Raw genomic sequence first — 15,496 nt, forward strand, 5'->3', positions numbered from 1 at the left:
AAAACAGAAGAAATCCAGACAGTAAACAATCAGGGACAGCTAACTCCTCCCAAAAAAAGATTCTCCCAGGCAAGAAGAAGCCAGGCCTTGAAGCCACAGGGCCATTAAATGCTAATCAAGGTGATTAATTACAACATTCACACCTGCTTCAAAGAAGAGTTCTTTCTCCCACCCTGGACCTTCTACAGATATATAAACCCCACATACCTAGCTTCCAAGTTCCCACAGACCTCACAATCTCTGAAGGCCCCAAAGGTGGGCTTGCGTGGTGCAAAGGTGGGTCTGCGCTGGCTGGAAGGCCCAGCGCGGCTGCTGGAAGGCCCAAAAGAGAAGGAGGTGGAGAGTGGTGCCCTCCTCCCAGGACGATGCTGCCCCCGGGATGATGGCGCCACAGGCAAATGCCTATTTCGCCTTATGGTTGGACCGCCTCTGATCTCCACTGTAGAAGTAATGCACTTTGATGCCACTTTAACTGCCCTGACTCAGTCCTATAGACTCCTGGGAGTTGTAGGCCCCTTTATACACAGAAAATCCCACGTTTTCTGCTTTGAACTGGATTATATGGCAGTGTGGACTCTGATAACCCAGTTCAAAGTAGATATTGTGGGATTTCCTGCCTTGATATTCTGGGACATAGGGTTGTGTGGAAGGGGGCCTAGTTTCAGGTCTTTGACCTTCTCTGTGAAAGGATGCTAGTGACTCACCAAACTACAAATCCCATTACTCAATAGCATTGAATCAGGGCAGTTAAAGTTGGGTCAAATGCATCCATTCTGTATTGCAGATGTAACCTTGACCTGGCTGAAAAGATAGAGGTGTTTAATACAATTAGACATCACTGGGTGCATCTCTACACTGGGAAATAAATGCAGTTTGATCCCATTTCATGCAATGGGATCCTTGGGAGTTGTAGTTTCGTGAGGCACCAGGTCTATTCGGTAGAGAAGACATGTCAAACGACAGCACCTGTTATTCCATAGTGATATGCTATGGCAGTTAAAGTGGTGTCAAACTGCATTAAATCTGCAGTGTAGATAGATGCATCTGATAATACACCTGGGTGCAGACATAATGAAATGGGAAGGGTATGAAAATCTCTCTCGCTCTCTCTCGCTCTCTCTCTCTCGTGCTAAATGAGCCTGCTCCTCTTTCCCTCCATGAAACCAGTTTGCAAGAACTCCCTCGCGGCTCTTTTGCCTGCCCGCCCCTTTGCTCCTCTTTACTCCAGCGGGGCGTTCTCTTCCCACCCTCTGCGGGAGCCCTGCCTTGGGATTGGACGCCAGCGCCGGGAGAGCGCCTCCTCCTCGCCTTCTCATTGGACAGCTTGGTTGTAATGGGCTTGTAAAAGGAGGTCTGCTCCTCAGAAGCAGGGAGCCAAAGGCAGACGGCGCGTCGCTGGAGCCATCATGGGGGTGGAAGTGGAGACCATCACCCCAGGAGACGGTATGTATGGGCGGCAGCTCCCATTGATTTGGAGGGAAAGGCTTTTTGGGATTGGGGGAGGAGATGATACTGTGGCTTTGGGGGAGACAAGCAGACCTCTGCGCATGCGCGCCCCGTTTCAAAAGGAGACTCGGATGGGGAGGCTGGTCTTTGCAAGGACAGTTCTGCAGCAAAGGCTCCTTGGCTTTATTTAAGGCTGTGTGGAGCCCCTTCTGCACTGCCATATACAACCCAGATTATTTACTTAGAACCGGATTATATGGCAGTGTGGACATATAATCCAGTTCAAAGCAGATATTGCGGATTATCTGCTTTGAACCGGATTATATGTCAGTGTGGACTTAGATAATCCAGTTTGAAGCAGATATTGTGGATTATCTCCTTAGAACTGGATTATATGTCAATTTGGACGCAGATAATCCGGTTCAAAGCAGTTAATCCGAATTATTTGCCTTGATTAGATGACAGTGTAGGAGGGGCCTGTGCCTATGCTTCCCAGACCTTTGCCAAGCTCATTGAATAGAATTGATGCAGTTTCATACTGCTTTGATTACCAATCCTCAATGCTGTGGAATCCTGGGAATTGTAGTTTTCCCAAGGTCTTCAGCCTTCTCTGCCGAAGGATGTTGGTGCCTCACCAAACTACAACTCCCAGAATTCCATAGCACTGAGCCCTGGCAGTTGAAGGAGTATCAAACTGCATCAGTTCTACAGTGCAGATGTACCCAAACCCCCTTACAATTTATTGTGGTTGGCTTTCATGGCCGGAATCACTGGGTTGCTTTGAGTTTTCTGGGATTCTGGCCATGTTCCAGAAGCATTCTCTCCTGGTGTTTTGCTCACATCTATGGCAGGCATCTTCAGAGGTTGTGAGGTCTGTTGGAAAACAATGCAAGTGGGGTTTATATATCTGTGGAATGCCCAGGGTGGGAGAAAGAACTCTTTGTCTGTTGGAGGCAAGTGTGAATATTGCAATTAATCACCTTGATTAGCATTGAAAAGCCTTGCAGCTTCAAGGCCCGGCTGATTCCTGTCTCTTGCAGTTGACAAAAAAGGATTTGGCTTCTTCATGGTGGATTTTTTTTAAAAAACAGGGGGAGTTATGTGTGTGACTGGGGCCCCTTTTACACTACCATATAAAATCCGGTTTATTATATGGCAGTGTAGACTCATATAATCAAAGAAGATACTGTGCATTGATAATCAGGATTATATGGCAGTGTAGAAGGGGCCTGGGTTTAGTGACTCCCCAGAGCCAGGAATGGAAGTGTGCCAAAGCACAAAGGTGGCAGTGGGAATGGGGTAAAAACAAGAACCCTTGAATATCCCTAATACAAATAGGGAAAATGGGAGGGGTGGGTACAAGTCTCTATCCAAAAACAATGATCTAAATGAGTGGAAAAGCCCTGGAAGGCACTGTGGGATCAAGGGGCTGCAGCCCTCTTGCTTCTCTAGCAGCCCTGAGCGATTAGGGATATTTAAATGGCATTTGCTGACAGCTGCATAAATCCCAGCAGGGTGAATTGATTTAGTAGCAGGAGCAAATGACAGTCCACTCTGCGCTTCCCTGCTTCCAATGGGATTGTCACCGTTCAGCAGACGGAGCCTGCACGCATCCGACCACAGCAACGGGAAGCAGGGGAACTTTTGCAGGAACCACGATGATGATGATGATGGGATAAATGTCTGGTGGCAACAGGACAAAGTGACACGGTGGATGCAAACATCCATGCTGACACATAGTGACCGGCTATTTCAGCCCACTTCTTGTTGCCTCTTTCATGGGGAGCAGCCACCTTATTGATGCTGACGGAATTTTCCTAATGTATGCGCCTTAATTTTAGAATATCTTGGTAGGATTCCAAACTAGAGAATACCATGCTGTGATTTAACCCAGTTCCTGGCACTGAGGAAAGGTCCTGTGAAACATCATCATCATTTTTTTCCCCGCTCCTTTTATAATAGTCATCTGACCTTGGCTTGAATTCAAAACCTGTGATTCCTGAATACAATTGCTGGTGTGTGGACTGCTTTTCAGAGAGTTTTAACAGGAGGAGAAAAAGGATATTGCTGGCTGGTAGCCGCAATTGCTATGTACCTCATCCAGGTTCAGAGGTGGCACACCTGTAAATACTAGTTAGGGAATAATAATGCTGGAGACCTATTGACTTTCTAGAAGGCTGGGTTGCTGTGAATTTTCTGAGCTGTATGGCCATGTTTCAGAAACAATCTCTCCTGAAGTTGCACCCACATCTATGGCAGGCATCCTCAGAGGCTGTGAGGTCTGTTGGAAACTAGACAAGTGCGGTTTATAAATCTAGTCCAGGGCGGGAGAAAGATCTCTTGTTTGTTAGAGGTAAGTGTGAATGTTGCAATTGGCCAGGTTGATTAGCATTGACTAGCCTGGCTGCTTCCGGCCTGGGGGAATCCTTTGTTGGGTGGTGTTAGCTGGCCCTGATTGTTTCCTGTCTGGAATTCTCCTGTTTTCAGAGTGTTGTTATTTATTTACTGTCCTGATTTTAGAGTTCTTAAATATTGGTAGCCAGATTTTTTCATTTTCATGGTTTCTTCACAACCTCTGAGGATGCCTGCTATAGATGTGGGCAAAATGTCAGGACAGAATGCTTCTAGAACATGGCCATACAGCCTGGAAAACTCACAGTAACCCAGTGATACCGGCCATGAAAGCCTTGACAACACATTTTTCTAGAAGGCATTTATTTAGGAAATAGGATGCTTGAATAAGTATCACATAGGGTGTATCTGCACTGTAGAATTAATGCAGTTTGCCACCACTTAAGCTGCCATAGCTCAATGCTATGGAAACATGGGAGTTGTCGTTTAGTGACACACCAGCACTCTTGGACAAAGCAGATGGTAATACTACAACTCCTGTGATTCCATAGCTTTGAGCCATGGGTGTTAAAGTGGTGCCAAACTACATTAAGTTTACAGTGTAGCTGCACCCATGGATCAAATTGTTGGAGATGTCCCTGTATACCTTTGGATAGCCAACCAGCATTCAGTTTTCTCACTTCCTCACTCAGGGGAAAAAGTCTGTGTCTTTTTGTGGCACCTGCCCAGTAAGAGTCATTATTTATTTATGTGTATGTTGAATTATTTATATCTAATCCTTTCCAAGCAGCATTCAACAATAATAAAATGTATAGTATTAAAAATACGTAGAACCAATATGCAATATCAACATGGCCCTACCCCGTAGAATTTAAATATATGATAAATTGAACTACACTGGGAAAGTTTGCAAAAATAGTTGTGTTTTCAGCATACACCTAAAATTAAGGAAATCAGAGGGAAAAGTATTCCACCATCCTAAAAGCCCTGCCCTGAAAAAGATTGCAAGCTTGGGCCACCATAAAAAGAGGCTTCCAGATATTAGACTTAATCTAAGGGCCCTTCCAGGCAAACCCTATATCCCAGGATTTAATCCCAGGCTTTTTGTTTGTTCCATATTATCTGACAGTGGAGACTCATATAATCCAGTTTAAAGCAGAAAACCTAGGATCACATCCTGGGATATATGGCCTGTCTGGTAGGGCCCTTGGAAAGAAGATGGTGCTATCTCTTAGTACATGATCTTTCACCATATGAAAAGAGTTGCTTCTCTCTCCCTATGTTGTTTGATTGCTTAGTAAAAATAGGTAAAAAATGATGAAATACAAAAAAGATCTTGTCAGAATTAAACCACTGGTCACTATTGACAACCTTGTAAACTGTATTTGTGGACTTTTTGTATGGGTCCAGTTGTGTTACTTTTTTGTATTGAGGTTCATTTTTGGTGTCCAAACCACCCTGTATGAGGGTAATGCTGCTAGAAACTATTGCTATTGAGCTATAGTCTTCTTGCCATCATATCGTTGATGCTTTGTGCTTTATTTGTCCATCCTGAAACCAGTCAATTTGTTTTTAACAACCCCCCCCCCAAAAAAACATGAATATTGTTGTTTTATATTTTTCTTGTGCAACATTAGATATGAGTTTGGTGGCCCTGTATTTTGTCTCTTTTTTAAAAAAAGTCATTTCAAAGCAGATGCTTAATGCATTTGAAAAAAAATCATGCACTTTTTATATTTTAACAGGACGGACATTTCCAAAGAAAGGACAGAGTTGTGTGGTCCATTACACAGGTAAGATCAATTACAAACAGATCATTGCTGTGCTTTCTGCAACGTGTTAGTTTACATTTTCAAATTAAACAGCATAGCTTTATTCAGACTGCTGGCAATGTCCCATATGTCAGGCAATCCTACTTGGCTTTGCTGCTGATTTTCTGATTAATGTGGATAAAATATACTGGTTCTCCTCACCCAAGCATGGGCAAACTTCAGCCCTCAACTTCCACAATTCCTATTAGCCGGTAAGCTGTCTGGGATTTCTGGGAGTTGAAGTCCAAAACACCAGGCAGGCCGAAGTTTGCCCATGCTTGTGACCTTAACTATCACTACTCCTATCACCTATAACAGTGAAGAACGTGCATAATAAATAGATTAGATGAAAATTGCGAATATTCTGTCTATCTTTATTGTTGCAATTGCTGAGATAAAAAACAACTTTCTCTCTTTAGTCCATCATAAATGGCTCAACTTTGTTGTTACCAAGTGGTAAATATAGGACATAGACATTTAAATAGGGCAGAGTATGTGTATCTAGATAGATTGAGTTAGTGAACTATCTTCTGATATGTTTAGAAAAGTGTGTGTGTGTGTGGTATGTACTATAGATGCAAGCAGTGACAGCCAGGACCTTATTTCTTCTCTCATGTGCCCTCCAACTGCTGATAGAGGCTTGTCACTTGGAATTTGTGTGTGTGGACTAGCTCCTTTATTAGTGTCTGAAGGTTAGCCTTTTTGTTTCTTTCCTGCAGACATTTGGACCATGTTCTCCAGAATCTTAGCCATATGTACAGACCTCTAAGCCACATGTGTCAAACTCGAGGCCCACGGGCCGAATCTGGCCCACCATGTCATCTTATGTGGCCCCGCAGAAGCTGAACTACAACTTCTGCATTGCTCATCATTAGATGTCATAACTAGAGCTGATGGGAGTTGTGATAAGTAAAATCTGGAAGGCTGGAGTTTGTTCTGTTAGGATAGTAGGGTTTGAATTTAGATACAAAGCTTGCGGATGTGATGTCTCACTTTTAACCATTTCCCAATCTCTGCGCAAAAAGTTCTGCTGGGTTGCAGTTCCTATTGTCTTCAGTCTGCATGATGGATCATCAAAGGTGATGGGAGTTGTTCAATAATACAATAGAATCTCACTTATCCAACATAAACGGGCTGGCAGAACATTGGATAAGCGAAAATGTTGGATAATAAGGAGGGATTCAGGCAAAGCCTATTAAACATCAAATTACATTATGATTTTACAAATTAAGCACCAAAACATCATGTTTTACAACAAACTGACAGAAAAAGCAGTTCAATACAGGGCAATGTTACGTAGTAATTACTGTATTTACGAATTTAGCACCAAAACTTCACAATGTATTGAAAAATTGACTACAAAAACACTGGCTACTAAAAGGCATACTTAGTTGGATAATACAGAATGTTGGATAAGTGAAGGTTGGATAAGTGAGAGACTACTGTATTTGGAAACCCAAATAGGATAAATACGCAAGAGCACATACCACTATGTAAAAATATATAGTTGGCCCTCGATATCCCTGGATTCTCCATCCATGGATTCAATGGCCCTTTGAAGGCAACCGTGTGGCTGATGTGGTCCTCAATGAAAATGTGTTTGACATCCTTGTCTAACCATTGCCTTGCTGTTCCAAACTTGCTGGATTTTTTAATGCTATTTGAAGGAAAGACATTATTCATTTGCTTTCTCTTTAATCCCAAAAATGTACTTTGTATCTTTTAAGACCTCTTCCCTCTTTCTTTTTTCAATATTATCATTGCCGAAGGTGTATTGCAGTCTATATACTGCTGAAGAAACCACATAAAGCCATCTGAATGAATTCCACTGCTAATAAATTCCTTGCTGCTCTTCTGTATCGTTCATGGTGTACAAGGCTTGGTCCATATTTTCTCATTCAGAAAGAAAATCAGGTGTTAATCTATGAACGTAATACCATTTCAAAGTCTCCTGGTTGTTTTTGGAGGTAATAAGATAGAGAAAATTGCAGCAAGAAGTAATGTTGATGAAAATTGCACTTTATAATTGTGCCAACCAAAACTTGTCTAGCTGTAGAGTTTTTTCTTTTCATTTTGTTCTTTTATTATTTTAAGATACTGTTTAACCCCCAGGTAGGATTTCTGTGGAAGGGGATAATAGCAGAACTTTATGGATTTGTTGTTGAAGTCTTTCATGGCCAGAGTCACTGAGTTGCTGTGAGTTTTCCGGGCTGCATGGCCATGTTCCAGAAGCAGGAAACAGCTAGGCTTTGAAGCTGCCAGGCTATTTGATGTTAATCAAGCTGGCAAATTGCAACATTCACATTTGCCTCAAACAGAAAAGAGTTCTTTCTGCCACCCTGGACATTATTCCACAGAAATATAAACCTCACTTGCTTAGTTTCCAACAGACCTCAAAATCTCTGAAGATTCCTGCCATAGATGTGGGCAAAACGTCAGGAGAGAATGCTTCTAGAACATGGCCATACAGCCCAGAAAACTCGCTGACACTTTGTGTTTTTTGTTTGTTTTCTGATTCATCCGTCTCTTTAAATTGTCCTGTCTTGAAAAATGGAAAACATCTTATTTCTGTGAGAATTTTAGTGGCAGCTAATCCGTTCTGAAAGCACATTATCATGGGTTGCGACAGCAATAAATAAATAAATGCCTGCTTAGCATGATACATGATCTTCAGAAGCCTATAGAAGCAATTTGTTCACTTCACAGTCTTTGGTGAAGTCAATACAATTTCCAATTTCGTTGGAAGTATTGTGAAAACAGCATTCTAGATTTTGAAAATTTGCTGAATTTGACTATTCTATAGTTTAGTACTATCAGAATGTCCTTTGGAGATGTTCCATGCCATTGAACAGAGGATCCACTCTGGATTTTAATTATCAAATACAATTCTTAGGATGCCTGCCATAGATGTGGGCGAAACGTCAGGAGAGAATGCTTCTGGAACATGGCCACACAGCCCGAAAGACACACAACAACCCAATTCTTAATCAGTTTTGAGAGTATATGCTCAATAACAGCATGGATTTAAGCTTTAAATTAAATTCACTCCAGATTCACTGTCCTGTTGTGACCAACATGAAAGATGCTACCAGCAACTGGGCAACTGTAAAATAACTTGGCACTTGGATATAATATAAGACATAATCTTATTCAGTAGCTTAAAAGCTGTCTCACATTTGAGAAAAAAATACGATGACATAAGATTAAAGGTCTGTTTCCCATAGCAACAATTTTATTGAGGAGCCTTCTTCATATTGATCTCCTCTCCAATCCCATTGTTACTTTTGCAGCCTTTGATTACTTGCTCTTGCCATTACTAGTTTTACTGACTCAGCACAGAATGAATTTACTGTTAAGAAATTATGCATAAAATTTTATTGCATTTTCTAGGCTTGTACAGCACAGGAGAGGGCCTTGTTTTTTTAATGCCCTGCAAAAAGGAATTATGTAGATACTATTTCAGTGTGCACTGCTGAGATTGTTCAGATGAATTTCAGAAGAATGCCTCACTTTTGAGGTAGCTGGAAAGTAAGATATACTCTACTCCAATGGAAAAATAAGAATGGATAAGATACTTAGATGTGCTCATTTTCATTACAAATGGAGCTACAATAAAACCCAATTTTTCTAGCAGGTATGATCTTATATGCCGTCTTCATGTACATCTATATTGTTTCTATGAACTACATTTTTAACTCCCCCCCCCCCCCCCCAAAATACACAGTATTTGTACCTGGCTGCTCTGTGAAGTGCTGTAATTGCAAAAACTAGCAAAAGCAAAGGCCCCTCCAAAAATATGGTGGCAATGATGATACTATTATTTTGAGTTCACGTGGTGATGAAAAGAGGGCAGCAGTCCTAAACAAACAAACAAGACTTCTTGATGTCTAGATTACATGCTAGTATTCCTGCAAGTTGTGTGTGTGTACATATACCATATTTAATCGACTCTAAGGCGCCAATGATTTTAAGATCCACACTAATTTCAGTACCACCAACAGTTAAAAAAGCTTTATGCATATAAATAAAAAGCACTTGTGATTTTAAGATACACCAAATTTTCTGAAATGTTTGTACACATCTTAGAATCAATGAAATATACTATTCATAAAGAGAGGCTAGTTTATTATTAACTACATATTTGAGCAGCATTGTCCTAAATTGCTTTACAGGTATGTGATGGTAATGGTTGGAATCCATAAGCTCCATTTGGTTTCATTGATCGTGTGTCAGTGGAAGGCTGCTAATGAGGGTGGATTTCCCTGCCAATGTGTCTGTCAACAGACCATTCCTTTAAGCTGGTTCAAAGGTTATAAATACTAGGCTTGGGCCCGGATTAGTTTGACTGAAAGTGATTTGTAATATTTAGTGGTCCATTTCTTGTAATCCCCTGAAAACAGGATGGGGAGGAGGGAACCGAAAAGCTCGGCAAAACGGATCAAGAGAGTCAGGTTTATCGGTTACTGGAGAGGATGGAGTTAAGTCTGTATTATACCTGAGGCAGGGGTCTGCCTGGAGAAAGGTTCCCAAGACTCCTTCTACAGAGAGGGCCCTGATGGGAACTCGCTTTCCCAGCAGCACTTGCATGGGGCGGGCATTGAAAAGTCTCTGAGTTCCTTTCGGAGCATGATGGGAATTGAAATTTTTCTCTCTATTTCTCAGCCTATAAAAGGCCTGGTTGTGTCCATGCTCTGATTGACTGAGAATAGATACAACCGGTGACTACAGTTCCCAGACCCCTCTCTTGTGGTTTGTCTTATTTTAAAAAATGTTATGGTAAAAACTTAAAATAATTCTTAAAAAAATCAGTAGATTGATGAATTGTTCTGAAACTTGGCAGGCCTGCGGTTGTAAACGGGATCTAAAACGGAGGTTAGTTTCATGCAGATAGACATTGAGGATTGAGCCATTTCCCATTGTAGCTAATGGGCCAAACCTTTGCCAAATGAAAATGGCAACATTCCTCCCTGTAAACAAAATGAGGGGTTAGCCGAAAATGGATACCGAAATGGTATGCTTTTTGGCCGAATTGCACAAGCCTAATACATACAACTGAAGGAGCCTCCTGTGAGATATGGAATGGGGAAAAGCCCAGAGGAAGGGGAAATCCCCAAATTCCTCACCTTCAGGGGCAATAAAGATATACATTTGTCAACAGAAGGACAGAATCATGCTCTAAAGCTCATCTCTGGGGCCTTACACTTTGGACAACTGAATATTGACTGGACCCTTTGCCATGCTGATATCCGCATTAATTCACAAAATCAGCAACCATGCTATTTTCCCTATTATGATTAATAGGATCCTTCTGAATAAAGCCTCCCCACCCCCCATTATTTCTTGCTATTATTTTGATAACATTTATTTATACCCCGCTTTTTCTCTCCACAAGGAGGCTCAAAGCGGCTGTAGCAGTTCCCACTCTTTGAAAGTTGTTATTTTATTTTAGAAACACAAAAGTCTTGAATGCCCCTAGTATATTTGCCAGAATTTCTCAGGCAACATGGTTGATATGTGCAAACTTATTCACCTTTTAAAGGTATTAAACAAACAAACTCACAGTCCTCACCATATTATTAAGACTCTGCAGCTACAGGGAAAGCTGTATCTTATTTATTTATTTGTTTATTTATTTACAGTTTTTATATTCCACCCTTCTCACGCTGAACGGGACTCAGGGCGGATCACAGAACACATATAAGGCAAACATTCAATGCCATTATACACAGATGGGACAAACAACAGGCGGAGGTATATAAATGTTTCCCATCTTCGGCGTCCTGGAGCTTGTGCTTGATTCCGGCCACAATGGGGTGTTGTCGCTCCATCGTCCATGTCGAAGAGCCCTGTTTACAGTCTTCCCCCATTTTTAATAGCTGACATTTTTCTAGTATTTCCTTATGGTGCCATTAAAATACCTTTTCACTTAAGCAGTACCTATTTATCTACTCACGGCTGTTTTCAATCTGCTAGGTAGGCAGTGAGCTGGGCTGAAGGTTGGGTGCTCACTCTCGACCTGGGCTTCGAAGAGGAAGAAGTGGTGAAATAAAACATCAGGTTTGCAAGACTAAATTCGACAAGATTATGTAAATGAGTCATGGTAATTGGAAGAAAGCTGTTTCATCTGCAAATATCCAAGATCTCTGCCTTTTCTGAAAAGCAGAGGATGAAATCTTTCTGTAAGTCATACTGTTTGCCTTTTCCCTCGTTGACTGTGTCTGGTTGATTAACCGTGGTCTTTTTTTAGATCTCCATGCTGTGTTAGATACTGTAGATGAGCATAAGGAGCAAGATACTTGGAAGGCTAGCCCTACAGAGAAGATATTCAGGAGTAGCCCTGAACAGATAATCACAGCTGATATTAAAACTAGGATTTTGTTCACATTTCTGGCATGAGATATAGGCCGCAGTGAAGAACAGCCAAGTACCAATTTGGATTTTGTCTTGGTTTTCTTCAGAGAAGGTTACTGCCCTACTTTTTCTGGGCAGTAACAACAGCAACAGGAAACTAATTGGTAAGGAGCGCAGTGGGTTAAACCCTTGTGCTGGTTGAACTGCTGACCTGAAAGTTGGGTTGCTGACCTGAAGGGTGCTGATTCGAATCTATGAGCTGGGGTGAGCTCCTGTCTGTCAGCTCTACCTTGCAGGGACATGAGAGAAGCCTCCCAGCTAACACATCCGGGCGTCCCCTGGGCAATGTCTCTAGACGGCCAATTCTCTTACACTAGAAGCAATTTGCAGCAAAGTTGCAAAATAATTAGCTAGTTTGAATGATTTTTGAGGTGACCGATTTTCAGAAATGGAGGTGACATAACAGTAATTTGAGAATGAAGAAACAAACGAGAAAAAAAATACTCTTTGCATGAGTCATCAGATTGTATATACTGTGGAAGGCTTTCTGTATTTGGAAAACGGAAGTGCAGTACCATTGGGGGAAAGGGACCCATGTTAGATGTTTATATCAGCCTCTGGAGCATGTCGCTAACATATGATGCCTTGAAAGCCTTGCTTTGTTTGCATCCTTCTATATTCCATTGGTGTTGGTTTTGGTGGAGCTTTGCATTTCACAAGTGGAGGTTGATAATTCACATTGCTGAACATATTTCATTTGTTTATTTATTTGATCCATTTGTATGCTGCCCTTCTCTAAGAGTGGGATCCAAAAAGCCATAAAAATCTCTCCGGCTTCCACGTTTAAAGCCTGCTTGAATAGCAATGCCAGTTACAACTTATCTCATTCTCTGCGTTCTTGGAATTATTTCTTCTGCAAGGAAATCATTAGAGCGTCTTTTAATTTTTTTGTTTGTTTTTATATGAACCAGAGTGTTTCTCAGAGTGGAAATCAATATGTTGCATTTTTAGACAAAAGTGGTATTCTTTGTGAATCTCTGGAGATTTCTTTGTTTCTTACGGTTCTCTGCTGCTCCTATTTTATTACGTTATGCTTAGCCTGAGCTGATGTGTGGTTTTTCTTTGCGGGATTTATTGTCATGTTTTGGAGTACTTTATCCCCATTAAGTAAGACAGCAGAGTATATTTGGGAAATTAATGGCACTCACGTCTTCATTGGTGCTTTGCTATTCCTCACTGTGGCCCATATGCCAGAAATGTGAGCAAAATCCAGATTTTATGTCCACTGGGATTATCTATTTGCTGGGGACACGAGAGAAGCCTTCTAGCAACACATCTGGCTTCTGACATGATTTTAAAAAATCTATTTGAATACTGAAGGAATATGTGTGATATTAGACACTCAAGAAACATATATTTATATAACACAATTGTCACTGGAAGTCAGTACAGGCAGTCTACAAATTACAAACAGTGTAGGTACTGTAGGTTTGTTCTTCAGTTGAATTTATTTGTAAATCAGAACTGGTCCATTTTAAGTGCAACGCCCACCAATACACACACACATACATATACATATATACAGTAGCTTTGGATAGCATAGAGAACAGTTAATATGCCTGTGGTGTTTGTTTTGTTGACTGTGCCCCTGTTTAGAAGATTTCACCTCACTTTCTGTCTGTGAGAATTGGATTTTGAAAAATTTGACTTGTTGTGGACATAAGGATTGGTGATAAAGCTTCATTGGAGACTTTTCCCCCTCAACATACTAATTCACCCAGGAGTTGATTTCCCTTCCTAAGTGAAGATTTCTCTCACTTCCTGTTGTCTCACCCCTGTTCTTAACTTGTAAGTTGTTTGTAAATTGGATGTTTGTAACTTGAGGAATGCATATAGTGGTAATTTCAATGGTAAATTGTTATGTAGTCAGCAGTTGGCATGCCCAATTGCCCCATGCCTTAATGGGACCTAGTAGATATTCATTAATCTGGGTATCATTGAATCCTAGAATTGGAAGAGACTCCAAAGGACATCCAGCCCAACCCCATTCTGCCATGCAGGAAGACACAAAGTACTCCTGAGATAGTCATCCAACCTCTGTTTAAAAACTTTGAGAAAGGAGATGCCATCACTCTTTGAGGCAGTATATTCCACAGTCAAGGAGCTTTTACCATCAGGAAGTTCTTCCAAATGTGTTGTCGAAGGTTTTCATGGCCGGAATCACTGGGTTGCTGTGAGTTTTCTGGGCTGTATGGCCATGTTCCAGAAACATTTTCTCCTGACGTCCTCGGAGGTTGTGAGGTCTGTTGGAAACTAGGCAAGTGGGGTTTATATATCTGTGGAATGTCCAGGGTTGGAGAAAGAACTCTTGTCTGCCTGAAGCATGTGTGAATGTTGCTTCCCCCAGGCAGGAAGCAGCCAGTCTTTGAAGCTGCGAGGCTATTCAGTGCTAATCAGTGTGGCCCATTGCAGAATTCACACTTGCCTCCAACAGACAAGAGTTTTTTCTCCCACACTGGACATTATTCCACAGATATATAAACCCCTTGCCTAGTTTCCAGCAGACTTCACACCTCTGAGGATGCCTGCTATAGATGTAGGTGAAATGTCAGGAGAAAATGCTTCTGGAACATGATCATACAGCCTGGAAAACTCAGAGCAATCCAGTTCTTCCTAATGTTTAGGTGGAATCTTTTTTCCTTTAGTTTCAATTAATTGCTCTGTGTCGTGGTCTCTGGAGAAGCAGAAAATGAACTTGCTCCCTCATTATGACTTCCATTCAATAATTTAAACCCCTCTTAACCTCCTCAATTCCAAGCTAAACAGTAGGTATTCCAGTGCTTTCAGTACCATATTAACTGGTATTCTGTATTCTTGAAGTATCAGTCAGACTAAGCCTACAGGGATAGAGTGAGGGACTGAAGAGATGGATAACCCTCTTCTCTTCCCACAACTTTAGTTTTCAGCAGACAAATTTGGGGGAAGGAAAAGTCCAACTTTTTTAATTCATTGAGGTTTGTAAATGTTCCTTCAATGTGATTTCTCTCAGACATCGTTCAGCAAAGCATTCGTTGCATAGCAAGTTATGTAAATGTATCTGTCTGATCTTTCCCATTTGTGCACATGAAAGTGGTTCTTCTTCAGAGTATGTATCAGGTCTGAGTTGAAGAAGGGTCAGCAGATTTGCATTTGAGATGATAAACTTGGCTTTCTATTGCAGGTGATTGAGACGTCGTAGTGTGTGCATGGCCTGAAATTAAAAGGTATATCTCAATTTATGAAGTAGATGGGTTCTGGGGCATTACTTCCTTGAGAGAAAATTTGGTACCAGAGGCAGAAATAGCATAAATATCCTGGGAAGGAAAGAAAGAAAAGAAAAGGAGGAAAAGAAAGGAAAGAAAGGGAAAGAATAATAGTAATAATAATAATACTTTATTTTTATTCCGCCCTTCTCCCCAAAGGACTCATAGCGGATTACAGTATATAAACAGATACAGGCAAACATTCAATGACTTGATTACAAATGACATACATTG

At 41.2% G+C, this 15,496-nt stretch overlaps 1 protein-coding gene across 3 annotated transcripts in view; it reads left to right on the forward strand.

Moving 5' to 3' along the window:
• Positions 1-1,285: 1,285 nt before the first annotated feature.
• The window catches only part of fkbp1b (FKBP prolyl isomerase 1B), a 28,529-nt gene continuing 14,318 nt past the window's right edge, over positions 1,286-15,496 (forward strand). For 2 of the 3 annotated variants that reach the window (XM_016996436.2, XM_062984370.1), the window contains exons 1-3: positions 1,352-1,443; positions 5,544-5,591; positions 15,181-15,223. Coding sequence is in view for 1 of the 3 variants with exons in the window: in XM_003215334.4 (XP_003215382.1) it covers positions 1,407-1,443; positions 5,544-5,591 (85 nt within the window). In the remaining 2 variants the exon portion in view is untranslated. Of the gene's footprint in view, positions 1,444-5,543; positions 5,592-15,180; positions 15,224-15,496 lie in introns of all 3 variants that reach the window. The other variant, XM_003215334.4, reaches the window with a different exon arrangement.

The sequence above is a fragment of the Anolis carolinensis genome, chromosome 1 (genome assembly GCF_035594765.1).
Source record: "Anolis carolinensis isolate JA03-04 chromosome 1, rAnoCar3.1.pri, whole genome shotgun sequence".
In the NCBI taxonomy this organism is placed as follows: domain Eukaryota; kingdom Metazoa; phylum Chordata; class Lepidosauria; order Squamata; family Dactyloidae; genus Anolis; species Anolis carolinensis.